This window comes from Scyliorhinus torazame, chromosome 5 (genome assembly GCF_047496885.1).
Source record: "Scyliorhinus torazame isolate Kashiwa2021f chromosome 5, sScyTor2.1, whole genome shotgun sequence".
Lineage (NCBI taxonomy): Eukaryota > Metazoa > Chordata > Chondrichthyes > Carcharhiniformes > Scyliorhinidae > Scyliorhinus > Scyliorhinus torazame.
Window position 1 is genome coordinate 81,341,217 of NC_092711.1, and position 15,011 is coordinate 81,356,227.

Below are 15,011 nucleotides of genomic sequence, written 5' to 3' on the forward strand. Positions count from 1 at the left end.
AAATCAGCATTGCGTGAAACAATGTGCATCAAGTATTTTAAAATATTTCTAACAAAAGTTCTTCCTTTTGAAATGTTGTCCCCCCTCCCCCTGTTTCATCCATCCTCACCTCCGACAACAAGTGTGTGGAGTTCCTGGGGTTCCTTTGTCACTGAGATTGAGGCAATCTGATCAGCTGCCTCTGCTGCTTCCCTCCCTTCCACTAACCCACCAGACCAAACTACATCTAAAGTTCCTCCTCGTCTGAGCCCTGAACTCGGATCTTTCTCCAGTTTCTCTCCAATCTTCTATCTCCCTCTGAGCTTATATTGTCCATCAGACCCAACTTCTGTTCCCTCGACTCCATTCTCACAAAACAGTTGACCATCCAACCTCTCTATGTTAGTTGATATGTTTCCAGTTTTCCCTCATTTGGTTCTGTCCTTCTCACTTTAATGCAACATCATCACCCATCCGAAACAGAACACTTGACCCCACCATCTTTACAGATTTCCAAGACATCTCCAACCTCCCTTTCCTCTCCAAAGTCCTTGTACTCGGCGTCCCCCAAGGCTGTATCCTCGGCCCCCCCTACTTCCCATTTACAAGCAGCCACGAGGTGATATCATCCCAAAGCACCGTGTTAGTTTTCACATGGACACTGACAACACCCAGCTCTACCTCACCACCATTCCTCTCCATTCCTCCGTTGTTACTAAATTATCAAACTGCTTATCCCACATCCAATACTGGATGAAAGGTTTTCCTCCAATTAAAAATTGGGAAGACCAAGCCATTGTCTTCAGTCACCATTAGAAATTCCATTCCCTAACTCACGAGTCCATCCCTCTCCCTGGGAACTGTCTGAGGCTGAACCACACTCTGCACAATCTCCATATCAGATTGAAATGAAAAATGAAATTGCTTATTGTCACAAGTAAGCTTCGAATGAAGTTACTGTGAAAAGCCCCTAGCCGCCACATTCCGTCGTCTGTTTGGGGAGGCTGGTACGGGAATTGAACCATGCTGCTGGCCTGCCTTGGTCTGCTTTCAAAGCCAGCGATTTAGCCCTGAGCTAAACCAGCCCCTAAACCCACACAAACACGGGGAGAATATGCAAACTCCACATGGACAGTGACCCAGAACCGGGATCGAACCTGGGACCCCGTCGCCGTGAGGCCGCAGTGCTAACCCACTGTGCCACCATGACCCCAAGAATTGACCCCAAGTTGAGTTTCTGACCCCATATCCACACCATCACTAATACCAGATATTTGAATCTCCATAACGTCACCTGTGTCCATCCCCACCCCAGCTCATTTGCTGCTCTTATTTTGTGTAATAACCTTTGATGTGGCACCTTGGGAAATACCTTCTGGAAATCCAGACAAAGCACATCTACAGGTTCTCCTTTATTGACATCCCTTGTTACTTCCTCAGAGAACCTTGACAAATTTGTCAATCATGATTGATTCCCTGAACCCCATTTTCAAACACTGTCAACAGAAAAATCAAATCTCCTCTACCCCTCTGGCTCCTTTGCCAATTACCTTAGAGGGACTCACTTTCTGTTAAAGAGCTCGTCAACCCCTCTCACCCACTTTCCCAAAAGTGAATAAATTTATTCAGGAAAAGTCCAACAAATTCAAATATTTTCCTGTTATAAGTTTATTGATGAAACAGAAACATGGTTAAAAAAAAAACAGAAAATTACTTGAGGATCAAAGACAACCAGAGTAACAGGATGTTCACAATGTTCCGGGTCCCAAATGGTTCCCCTTCGGCTTCTCTGTACCCTGTTCACGTGACTCCCTGCTTTGGACATGGGGGCACTGGACCTTGGGGGTTGAATCACCGACACCCTCGGTCACCCTCCCCTGAACCCTGATTCGTTGGAGGTGCAGTTCTCAGTCAGTCTTCCAGCACCTTCCTGTCTCTATTATGAAAAATGAAATGAAAATTGCTTATTGTCACATAATAACAGTAGCTTCAAATGAAGTTACTGTGAAAAGCCCCTAGTCGCCACATTCCGACGCCTGTTCGGGGAGGCTGGTACGGGAATTGAACCGTGCTGCTGGCCTGCCCTGGTCTGCTTTAAAAGCCAGCTCTTTAGCCCGGTGCTAAATCAGCCCCTATTAGCGACGCCCATGGCAGTTTCCCACCTGGGGAACAAGCCCCGTTATTCTCAGCTAAATTCTGCCCTCAGCTCCATCACCTGGCTGTCAGTGACACGAGCAATAGAGACTGAAAGGTGCCCGAGGCTCAAATAGGAATACAAAACCTGTGGATTAGGATCTTCGTAAAGGTCAGCAACTTCTTAAGAAAAAATCAAATTCCCAGTCAACAAATTAAAGGATCACATGACGTGACTTTTAATACAACAAACAAACAAACTAGAAGCTACTTAAACTCAGAAACCTACACATTAAACTTTAAATTAGAACTTTGTCCTTTTACATAACCTACAATCACACTCCAAGATTATAGTTACTCTGTCCTGGAAGTTGAAACTGAATTGTCTCAGGACCTGTCCAAAGTGATCATTCATTCCCGAGGATTTACTTCCGTTCTTCAACCAAGACACTGAGGGAAAAAAGGGAGAATAGAATAGAATGTGAACTGGCAAAATACATTAAAATGGACTGTAAAAGCTTCTGTGGCTACGTAAAAAGGAAACATTTTGCTCAGACAAAAGGTTTGTCCGTTCCAGATAGAGTCAGGAGAATTTAGAATGAGGAATAGAGATCGCTACAGCCACCTCGTTCAACACTCTGGGATGTGGATCATCAGCTTTTGGGGATTTATTCACTTTCAACCCCATTAATTTCTCCAGTGCTACTTTTTCACCAATAATCTCTGCCAGTCCCTTGGTTCTCTGGTGTTTTGGGGACAATTTCTGTATCTTCCTCTGTGAAGACAGACACACATTGTTTAGTTTCTCTGCCATTTCCTTACTCCCCATTATAAACTCTCCTGTCTCTGCCTGGAATGGACCCACATTGGTCTTCGCTAATCTTTTCCTTTTCACATTCCTGTAGAAGCTTTTCCAGTTGTTTTTTATGTTTCTCGCCAGTTTGCTCCCATCAGTTTCTTGGTCCTCCTTTGCTGAATTCTAATGGATCTCATGGAATCTTTAACTTTTCTTGTTAGCCACGGTTACATCACTTTTCCTGATGGATTTTTGTTTCTTAAAGGAATCTATATTTGTTCTATACATGTGAAATAAAAGTCGAAAAAATCCCAGAGGACCTTAGGCTGCTCTCCCCTTTGACAGAGAGAGAGCTGACTGGAGGTGATTTAACCTGAGGGTCAGCACACCTCAGGCGAGGGGCCTGGTTGAGAAGGCGGGGCCTTCATGAATAAACTCAGCCAGTACGGGAGTTGAATCCTCAATGTTGGCCTTGCTCTGCATCACAAACCAGCCGCCCAGCCCAACTGATCTAACCGACTTCCTGATAAATATGTAATAATTCCTTAAATATTAGGTATTCCCTGTACCAATCAGTTTCCCACTCCATCTCAAGACAACTTGCCCCGCATACCCTGATAGATTTTTTCTGTGAGGAACACCCAGATAAATTAAACAAAAGAACGATGTAACCACCAGGGCCCATTTCCATGGCAATGTGGCATGCGTTGGGGGGGTTTGAAACAGAAATGGAAACTAACTATCTTCAAGCTTCCAAACACCCTTTCACTCTGTGACCCTTGTACAATTTGAAGCCAGTTATTAGCAACAAGGCTCAAAGAGCATCAGCCCACTGGAGGCAAAGTGGTGAGACTGACCAGTCCAGCAGAAAGAAACCCTCCGACCATCCCCACTGACCACCTGTCAGAATGAACAAAATGCAGTCCTGGATGTAGAGCAGAAACAATAACAGCAGAATCCAACTCCTGTAATCGATTGTGAAATTGTTGGTGTCACAGCAGGTGCGATGAAACATGCAATCCCGTCTCACATTGAGAGGTGGACGGCGTCTCCTTAGTGTGAACTCCCTGGTGTGTCCGCAGGTGAGATAACCGAGTGAAACTCTTCCGACACCGAGAGCAGGTGGACGGCGTCTCCCCAGTGTGAACTCGCTGGTGTGACTGCAGGTTGAATACTCGAGTAAATCCTTTCCCACACTGAGAGCAGGTGAATGGCCTCTCCCCAGTTTTTGATTTGATTTATTATTGTCACATGTATTAGTATACAGTGAAACGTATTGCTTCTTGCATACTGTACAAACAATGCATACCGTACATAGCGAAGGAAGGAGAGACTACAGAATATAATGTTACAGTTATAGCAAGGTGTAGAGAAAAGATCAACTTAATGCAACGTAGGTCCATTCAAAAGTCTGATAGCAGTAGGGAAGAAGCTGCTCTTGAGTCGTTTGGTACGTGACCTCAAACTTTGGTCTCTTTTTCCTGACGGAAGAAGGTGGAAGAGACTATATCCGGGGTGCATGGGGTCCTTAATTATGCTGGCTGCCTTTCCAAGGCAGCGGGAATTATAGATAGAGTCAATGGATGGGAGGCTGGTTTGCGTGATGGATTGAGCTTCATTCACTTCCTTTTGTAGTTTACTGCGGTCTTGGGCAGAGCAGACTCCATACCAGGCTGTGATACAACCAGAAAGAATGCTTTCTATGGTGCATCTGTAGAAGTTGGTGAGAGTCATAGCTGACATGCCAAATTTCCTTAGTCTTCTGAGAAAGTTGGTGGGCTTTCTTAACTAGAGTGTCAGCATGGGGGACCAGGACAGGTTGCTGGTGATCTGTACACCTAAATACTTGAAGCTCTCGACCCTTTCTATTTCATTCCCATTGATGTAGAGAGGGGCAAGTTCTCCACTACGCTTCCTGAAGTCGATGACAATCTAATTTGTTTTGTTGACATTGAGCTAGAGATTATTGTCATCGCACCAGTTCACCAGATTCTCTATCTCATTCCTATACTCTGTCTCGTCATCCGACCTACTACGGTGGTGTCATCAGCAAATTTGAAAATCGAGTTGGTGGGGAATTTATCCACACAGTCATCGGTGTATAAGGAGTATAGTAGGGGGCTGAGGACACAGCCTTGTGGGGCACCAGTATTGAGGATGATCGTGGAGGAGGTGTTGTTGCCTATCCTTACTGATTGTGGCCTGTGGGTTAGAAAGTTCAGGATCCAGTTGCAGAGGGAGGAGCCGAGGCCAAGGCCATGAAGTTTGAAGAGGAGTTTTGTAGGAATGATGGTGTTGAAGGCTGAGCTGTAGTCGATAAATAGGAGTCTGACATAGGTGCCTTTGTTATCTAGGTGTTCCAGGGTAGAGTGCAGGGCCATGGAGATGGTATCTGCTGTGGACCTGTTGTAGCGGTAGGCGAACTGTAGTGGATCAAGGCAATCCGGGAGGCTGGAGTTGATTCGTGCCATGACTAACCTTTCGAAGCACTTCATCATGATGGATGTCAGAGCCACTGGACAATAGTCATTTCGGCACGCTGCTTTGCTTTGTTGAGGTACAGGGATGATGGTCGTCTTCTTGAAGCAGATAGGGACCTCAGATTATTGTAAAGAGAGGTTGAAGTGCTCATCCAGGTACCCCATCCGGGCCAGTGGCTTTCCGTGGGTTGACCTTCGAGACGGCTGCTCTGAGTGTGAACTCCCTGGTGTCTCCGCAGTTGAGGTAATTGAGTAAATCCTTTCCCACACTAAGAGCACGTGGATGGCCTCTCCCCAGTGTGAACTCGCTGATGTTTCCGCAGGTTGGAGGAATCAATAAATCCCTTCCCACATTGGGAGCAGGTGAATGGCCTCTCCCCAGTGTGAACTCGCTGGTGTCTCTGCATGGTGGATAATTGAGTAAATCCCTTCCCACACTGAGAGCAGGTGAATGGCCTCTCCCCAGTGTGAACTCGCTGGTGTGTCTGCAGGTTGGGTAATTGAGTAAATCCCTTCCCACACTGAGAGCAGGTGAATGGCCTCTCCCCAGTGTGAACCCGGTGGTGTGACTGCAGGTTGGATGAATCACTGAATCCCTTCCCACACTGAGAGCAGGTGAATGGCCTCTCCCCAGTGTGAACTCGCTGATGTGTCTGTAGTTTGGATACTCGAGTAAATCCTTTCCCACACTGAGAGCAGGTGAATGGCGTCTCCCCAGTGTGAACTCGCTGGTGTGTCCGCAGGTTGGATGAATCACTGAATCCCTTCCCACATTGAGAGCAGAACGGCCTCACCCCAGTGTGAACTCGCTGGTGTCTCCGCAGGGTGGATGAATCACTGAATCCCTTCCCACACTGAGAGCAGGTGAATGGCCTCTCTCCAGTGTGAACTCGCTGGTGTGTCTGCAGGTTGGATAACTGAGTGAATCCTTTCCCACACTGAGAGCAGGTGAACGGCCTCTCCCCAGTGTGAACTCGCTGGTGTGTCCGCAGGGTGGATGAATCACTGAATCCCTTCCCACACTGAGAGCAGGTGAATGGCCTCTCTCCAGTGTGACTACGTCGATGAGTTTCCACCTTTGACGGGGCTTTGAATCCCTTCCCACAGTCCCCACATTTCCACGGTTTCTCCATGTTTTGGGTCTCTTCATGTCTCTCTAGGCGGGACAATCAGTTGAAGCCTTGTCCAGAGACACAACACGTGTACGGTCTCTCCCCACTCTGAATATTGTTATGTTTTTCAGGCTGTGTAACTGGTTGAAGCTCTTTCCACAGTCAGTTCACTGGAACACTCTCACTCGGGTGTGTGTTGTGTGGGTCTTGGTGCTTTTCCAGTCACACTGATGTTTCCACAGTCAGTTCACTGGAACACTCTCACTCGGGTGTGTGTTGTGTGGGTCTCGGGGCTTTTCCAGTCACACTGATGTTTGATATCTTTAGCTGACAGTTCGGGCAAACATTTCTCCTTCTCGGTTCAAAGGCTGATGATATTCAGGTTCCAGGGAATCGAGTGACTCTGTCAGAGTGAGACGTAACGTCTGAGATATCGGTCTGTAATTCCTCCTCGTCTAATATCCTGGAAAAACAATTTACAAAATTCATCACTGTCAGTACAGGATAGAAACTCAGAACAGACTATTCTAGTTTCTATGTCACATCTTTTCCTCTCTCTTATTCCCCAAAAGCTGTAAATCTCCATCCCACACACTCTCCCTCTATTCTCACTCTGCTGTATCTAATATTCACCCTCCCTATTCTCCTGAAGGTGCTGATTCAGGCTGATTGACAGCTCACAGCTTCCTGTCCAGGAGATCACAACAAATATGAGCTGCAGTCGGCCATTCGGCCCATTGAGCCTGAACCATTCAATGGGATCATTGGCTGATCTACCTCAGCACCGTTTTCCCACATTATCCCTCATTTCACAATGGTTAGCACAGTTGGGTAGCACAGTTGGGTAGCACAGTGGTTGGCACAATTGCTTCACAGCTCCAGGGTCCCAGGTTCGATTCCCAGCTTGGTTCACTGTCTGTGCGGAGTCTGCACATCCTCCCCGTGTGTGTGTGGGTTTCCTCCGGGTGCTCCGGTTTCCTACCACAGTCCAAAGATGTGCAGGTTAGGTCGATTGGCCATGCTAAATTGCCCTTAGTGTCCAAAAAGGTTAGGTGGTGTTACTGGGTTACGGGGATCGGGTGGAAGCTTGGGCTTAAGTAGGGTGCTCTTTCCAAGGGCGGTGCAGACTCGACGGGCCGAATGGACTCCTTCTGCACTGTAAATCCTCTGGGGTACAGAATTTCAAAGCTTCCACACATCCTCGAGAAAATAAATCCCTCCTCATCTCAGCTTTCTCTCCATTTACCTACCAGTTCCCCATAACCCTCGGCATCCTCATCGATCAGAAATCTGTCTCTGCCAGGGCGTCGGGCATGTGGTGCGGGAGTAGCTGCTTTTCCGCAGGTTTTGGTGCCACTCACCTATAATCTGATCTTTAAATTAATATTGTTATCATGTCCCTGGAAGACGTCAGGGTTCAGTTTGGTAGGATTATGCCAAATAAAGTGAAGAAATCTGTTGACAAAACAGCGCAGGTGGATTCAGCGGGAGTGGAGCCACCTTTTCAACATGGCGGCCTGACCCTCAGTAGGTTTCTCGATCCCGCGCTCTCCGGGGTTCTCATGGAGGCGGCGAAAATAATGACTGCCGGCATTATCCATGTTACTGACCAGAGGCGGAGTGTGCTGACTCAATATCTGTGAGCTCATGAGGACCAGCGGCAAAACGCCATGAAGAGGCTCGATGATCTGGGCGGCGCAGTGGGTAGCACTGCTGCCTCACGGTGCCGAGGTCCCAGGTTCTATCCCAGCTCTGGGTCACTGTCCGTGTGGAGTTTGCACATTCTCCCCGTGTTTGCGTGGGTTTCGCATCCACAACCCAAAGATGTGCAGGGTGGGTGGATTGGCCACGCTAAATTGCCCCTTAATTGGAAAAAATGAATTGGGTACTCAAAATTTTTTTTTTTAAAGAAAAAAAAAGAGACTTGATGAAGCGGAGGAGAGAATCCTGAACGTTCAGCAAGATGCCTCTGTCAAAATGCAATCCTTTGAAGACCAACCAAGTGGCTTTCGGAGGTCCTGGAGGACTTGGAGGACCGAGGGTCAGAGAAAGAACATACGAGTCGTCGGCCTGTCAGAAGATGTGGAGGCTAAGGCTCCCGTTAGGTTATTCGAGGACTGGCTGCCATGTTGGGTGCCACGGTAGCACAGTGGCTAACACTGTTGCTTCACAGCGTCAGGGACCCAGGTTCAATTCCCAGTCTGTATGTGCAGAGTCTGCACATTCTCCCTGTGACTATGTGGGTTTCCCCCGGGTGCTCCGGTCTCCTCCCAGTGGTTGGAGGACTTCCACAAGTCCCAAAAGACGTGTTTGTGGGAGGAATGGGACATTCCGTGTGCCCGAACAGGCGCCGGAGTGTGGTGACTAGGGGATTTTCACAATAACTTAATTGCAGTGTTAATGTCAGCCTACTTGTGACAATAATAAAGATTATTATGAATGCGCTGAAGGGCCTATTTCCGTGCTGTAAAACTCTCTGACTCTAAAGATAGCGGTGGTAGAGGGAGCGAGGGAATGACATTATAGAGAAACTGCCAAAGCCACAACATTCATAAGAACATAAGAACTAGGAGCAGGAGTAGGCCATCTGGCACCTCGAGCCTGCACCACCATTCAATGAGATCATGGCTGATCTTTTGTGGACTCAGCTCCACTTTCCGGCCCGAACACCAGAACCCTTAATCCCTTTATTCTTCAAAAAAACTATCTATCTTTATCTTAAAAACATTGAATGAAGGAGCCTCTACTGCTTCACTGGGCAAGGAATTCCATAGATTCACAACCCTTTGGGTGAAGAAGTTCCTCCTAAACTCAGTCCTAAATCTACTTCCCCTTATTTTGAGGCTATACCCCCTAGTTCTGCTTTCACCCGCCAGTGGAAACAACCTGCCCGCATCTATCCTATCTATTCCCTTCATAATCTTATATGTTTCTATAAGATCCCCCCTCATCCTTCTAACTTCCAACGAGTACAGTCCCAGTCTACTCAACCTCTCCTCGTAATCCAACCCCTTCAGCTCTGGGATTAACCTAGTGAATCTCCTCTGCACACCCTCCAGTGCCAGTACGTCCTTTCTCAAGTAAGGAGACCAAAACTGAACACAATACTCTAGGTGTGGCCACACTAACACCTTATACAATTGCAGCAGAACCGCCCTAGTCTTAAACTCCATCCCTCTAGCAATGAAGGACAAAATTCCATTTGCCTTCTTAATCACCTGTTGCACCTGAAAACCAACTTTTTGCGACTCATGCACTAGCACACCCAGGTCTCTCTGCACAGCAGCATGTTTTAATATTTTATCATTTAAATAATAATCCCTTTTGCTGTTATTCCTACCAAAATGGATAACCTCACATTTGTCAACATTGTATTCCATCTGCCAGACCCTAGCCCATTCACTTAGCCTATCCAAATCCCTCTGCAGACTTCCAGTATCCTCTGCACTTTTTGCTTTACCACTTATCTTAGTGTCGTCTGCAAACTTAGACACATTGCCGTTGGTCCCCAACTCCAAATCATCTATGCAAATTGTGAACAGTTGTGGGCTCAACACTGATCCCTGAGGGACACCACTAGCTACTGATTGCCAACCAGAGAAACACCCATTAACCCCCACTCTTTGCTTTCTATTAATTAACCAATCCTCTATCCATGCTACTACTTTCCCCTTAATGCCATGCATCTTTATCTTGTGCAACAACCTTTTGTGTGGCACCTTGTCAAAGGCTTTCTGGAAATCCAGGTATACCACATCCATTGGCTCCCCGTTATCTACCGCGCTGTTAATGTCCTCAAACAATTCCACTAAATTAGTTAGGCACGACCTGCCCTTTATGAACCCATGCTGCGTCTGCCCAATGGGACAATTTCCATCCAGATGCCTCGCCATTTCTTCCTTGATGATAGATTCCAGCATCTTCCCTACTACCGAAGTTAAGCTCACTGGCCTATAATTACCTGCTTTCTGCCTACCTCCTTTTTTAAGCAGTGGTGTCACATTTGCTAATTTCCAATCCGCCGGGACCACCCCAGAGTCTAGTGAATTTGGTAAATTATCACTAGTGCATTTGCAATTTCCCTAGCCATCTCTTTTAGCACTCTGTGATGCATTCCATCAGGTCCAGGAGACTTGGCTACCTTTAGCCCCATTAGCTTGCCCATCACAACCTCCTTGGTGAAAACAATCCTCTCAAGGTCCACACCTGTCATAGCCTCATTTCCATCAGTCACTGGCATGTTATTTGTGTCTTCCACTGTGAAGACCGACCCAAAAAACCTGTTCAGTTCCTCAGCCATTTCCTCATCTCCCATTATTAAATCTCCCTTCTCATCCTCTAAAGGACCAATATTTTCCTTAGCCACTCTTTCACCCGCTGCAGCTTTCACCACCAGCTCTGAGGACACACCTTAGCTCCCTTTCCAATCTGAAAGCAGCCTGAGCTGGATTTACATTCCCCTTAATTGATCATTGCTGGGTGATAATCCTGTACTTCCTCACCTCACACCACTGTGACAGCACCTTCACTACACAGACTGCAGCAACTGACCAAACATCACCTTCCCAGTTATTCCTGAAGGCACCGCCTTCCCAACCTGGCCCCTTGCCTGAGGTGTGGTGATCCTCAGGTCACATCACCGCCGGTCAGCTCTCTCCCGGGACCAGGCCCTGGTTCACAGCCGCCATCTTGGGGAAGCAGAGCGCATGCGCTGGCGTCTTGGTGACGCAATAGCTTATTGGGGGGGGGGGGAACAAGGTTTCTGATCCCAGCTGGGTCCCAGTGCCGGTGAACTTGTTTTTAAAAAGTTTCACCCACGCCTGGGCTGAAGCTGATGTTTGTGGCCTGGGGGTCCCGTGGAGCATGGAGACATTCAGTGTGAGAGACAGCAGCCTCTATATAGCTACCTGAAGGGGTTATACAGCGTTTGATTATAATTCGTGCTCCTTTCCACTCCATTATCAGGATGTTTGTGTGATATTTTCTTACCCTCTGGGTGATTTTTCTTTATTTAAAATACATTTCAGCAGCAGGCTTACTGGTGATTTTTAAACCGAAGATGGTTATTTATTGTCACACAATTTCCCTGGATGTTTGAACATCTCAGTCTCTCGTCTCTTTCACACTCACTGACACATGCACAGAAATTAGGTACAGATCAAGTTGAAGCTGTAATGATGAAAATGGAATGGAGACTGCAGTCTTTATATCTCTGCAGGTCTACTGTCTTCTTGTTGAGCAGGTCCTTTAGTTGGAGTGAAGCATGTTTAGAAACAAATAATTCTCATGAGTCTCTGAAGCTTCTTGTAGGTGAATAGCCAGGAGGTTGGTTCTCAGGTGGCCTTGGAAGCTGGAATAAGTACAGTACTGTGGCTGCAGTGGGAGACATTCAGCTCTGCTGTTTCAGCTGGTTCCTGGTACTTCAGATGCTTCTCACACACACATTTGCTTTGTTCAGGGTTTATTATACTGCATCCCTGACTATTAACTGCAGGGTTAAAACTCAGACCCAGAACACCGCGATACAATAGCAGTTTACGATGCTCACTCACGCTTATCTCTGCCCCAATTCGAGCTCATTCTCCTGTGTTCAATATGACACTTGGAGACCAACAGTCCCGAGATTTCATATTCCTCAAATGCTTGTTCATCCTGACACAACGAGACATTCAAGCTTCACAGGTGGCTGCAAAGTTTCCTTACTCAGATCCGTGTTAACTAAATATTGGTCACAGAATCGAATGTTGCCCACAGTTTAATGTCCATAATAACCTGTTAAGTTGCAGCCATCTTGGCAGAGTTTGTGGATCTTACAGTCTATAATATCTAGTATCCTTGTGCTGAGCGTGACATCTTGAATCTACTCTTGGGTCTGATTAAAACAGTGCATTGTCGCTGGGTGGGATCGGAGGCATGGTAGCACAGTGTATAGCACTGCTGCTTCACAGCTCCAGGGTCCCAGGTTCGATTCCCAGCTTGGGTCACTGTCTGTGGAGTCTGCACGTTCTCCCCGTGTCTGCGTGGGTTTTCCTCTGGGTGCTCCGGTTTCCTCCCACATGTCCCGAAACGTGCTGTTAGGTAATATGGACATTCTGAATTCTCCCTCTGTGTACCCAAACAGGCACCGGAATGTAGCGTCTAGGGGTCTTTCACAGTCACTGGCACTGTTTATTAAAAAAATTAAAAATATTTTTTCTATTCTCCTCCTTTTTCACATTTTCTCCCAAACTTACACCCACCAACAATAAACAATAATCAGTAACAAATATGTCAATCCCCATATCAATAACAACGATCCCATCCTCCCACCAAACCCCAAACATTAGCCCGCATGTTCACACAAACAAATGACAAAAAGGAATTAGGAATCACCCATAGTCGCCATTAACACACACACACACCCTCCCCCCAACCCTCCCACCCACCCGCCCCAACTAATGTTCTATGTTATCACCTTCTTGAAAGTGCATAATGAATAATGCCCATGAATTGTAGAACCCCTTCATCCTTCCCCTCACTTCAAACTTAACCTTCTCAAGAGTCAATAATTCCAATAGGTCCCCCATCACGCCAGGGCACAGGGTGGAACGGTTGCTCTCCAACCTATCAGGATCCGCCTTCGGGTGATCAACAAGGCGAAGGCTACAACATCTGCCTCCGCACGCGTTTCCAACCCTAGGTGGTCCGACACCCCGAATAGGGGCCAGTTTCACGTGCATCACTTTAGAAATTATCCTAAAATCCTCCTTCCAATACTCCTCTAGCTTTGGACAGGACCAAAACATATGAACATGATTAGCAGCCCCCCCCCTCCCCCCCCCCCTCCCCCGCCCGCCCGCAACGTTCACACACATCTTCTACTCCTTCAAAGAATTGGCTCATTCTCGCCCTCGTGAGGTGTGCTCTGTATACCACCTTCAGCTGCACCAGCCCCAAACTTGCGCATGAGGTGGAGGCATTCTCTCTCCGGAGCACCTCACATCAGAACCCCTCCTCCATATGCTCGCCCAACTCTTCCTCCCACTTTGCTTTGATCCCTTCCAGTGGTGCCTTCTCCTCTTCCAAAATAGCCCTGTAAACCGCCGACACTATCCCCTTCTCCAGTCCCCCTGTCATCGGCACCTCCTCCAGCAATGTGGAGACCTGCTCCACCGGGAAGCTCTGTATCTCCTTTCTGGCAAAATCCCGAACATGCATGTATCTAAACATTTCCCCTTGCTCCAGCCCATACTTCGCTTCCAGCTCCTTCAAACTTGCAAACCGACCCTTCAGAAACAAATCTTTTAGCATCTTAATCCCCTTCTCCTCCCATTTCCGAAAATTTCCATCCCACTTCCCTGGCTCAAATCTGTGTTTTCCCTGAATCGGCATTTCCCTTGACCCTGCCCCCAACCCGAAGTGTTGGCGAAACTGCCTCCAAATTCTCAATGAAGCTATTATTACGGGACTCCCTGAGTATTTCCCCGGGGCCATCGGGAGCGGCGCTGATGCTAGTGCTTTCAATCCGGACCCCCTGCACAAACGCTCCTCCATTCGTCCATTCTGACCCACTGGGAATCAACCCCACTGACCCAGCTCCGCACCTTCTCCACATTCGCCGCCTAGTAGTAATACATCAGGTTCGGAAGACCCAAACCCCCTGCCTGCCTTCCCCTCTGTAGCAGCACCTTTCTAACTCTGGCCACCTTCCCTCCCCATATGAACAAAGTAATCCTTCCCTCAATCTCTTTGAAAAAAGCTTTTGGCAGGAAAATCGGCAGGCATTGAAAAATAAACAGAAATCCCACAAGGGAAAACAACCTCCTAAGAAGCTCTCTGAGAATCTTTCATGTCTCGATTCGGCTGCCTTCATTCCTCTAAACTCCAATAAGTAAAACCCAGCCTACTTAACCTCTCCCCATAAGAAAATCCCTCCATACTCGGGATCAACCTTGTGATCCTTCTCTGGACTGCCTTCAAAACCAATTGTCTTCCTTAGATAAGGGCACCAAAACTATTCAAAGTATACCAGGTGCAGTCTAACTAATGCCTTGTATAGTTTTAGCTCGACTTCCCCATGTTTATATTCTATTCCCTTTGAAATAAATGTCAACATTCAATTTGTCTCCATATTACCTGCAGAACTTGCTTTGTGTGGTTTCTGCACGAGGACCCCCAATTCCCCCGTTACTTTAGCTTTCTACAGTCTTTCTCCATCTAAATAATTTTCCGTTATGTTCTTCCGCCTACCAAAGTGTCTAACCTCACATTTTCCGACATTATGTTTCATCTGCCAAGTTTTTACTCAGTAAGTTACGCTGTCTCTGTCCCTCTGTGGATATTCTGTAATCCTCACCACTTGCCTTTCTATTTTTGTATCTGCAGCCATGGCAATAGTACATTCACTTATTAAACACAGTTTTGAAATTCATGTATATCACATCTACTGGTCCCCCTCTCTCTCGCCTTCTCGTTATCACCTCAAACAATTGGAATACATTTGTCAGGCATGATTTACCCTTCACGAAGCCG

At 47.0% G+C, this 15,011-nt stretch overlaps 1 protein-coding gene across 3 annotated transcripts; it reads right to left on the reverse strand.

Annotated features, from left to right (window-relative positions):
- Positions 1 to 1,629: 1,629 nt before the first annotated feature.
- Positions 1,630 to 11,199, reverse strand: LOC140418626 (uncharacterized). 3 transcript variants are annotated; one of them, XM_072502182.1, is made up of 2 exons: positions 11,110 to 11,199; positions 1,630 to 6,963 (listed from the first exon to the last, which is right to left on the reverse strand). In XM_072502182.1, exon 2 carries the CDS (start codon positions 6,519 to 6,521, stop codon positions 5,658 to 5,660), a length of 864 nt encoding a protein of 287 aa, XP_072358283.1. In that variant the 5' UTR covers positions 6,522 to 6,963; positions 11,110 to 11,199; the 3' UTR covers positions 1,630 to 5,657. The 3 variants fall into 3 exon arrangements, with proteins under 3 accessions (XP_072358283.1, XP_072358282.1, XP_072358281.1); XM_072502181.1 differs by having other exon boundaries at positions 11,062 to 11,199; XM_072502180.1 differs by having other exon boundaries at positions 11,003 to 11,199.
- Positions 11,200 to 15,011: the final 3,812 nt, after the last annotated feature.

Coding starts and splice junctions, on each gene's coding strand:
- LOC140418626 (XM_072502182.1), bottom strand. CDS start 6,521: ATGGAGAAACCGTGGAAATGTGGGGACTGTGGGAAGGGATTCAAAGCC.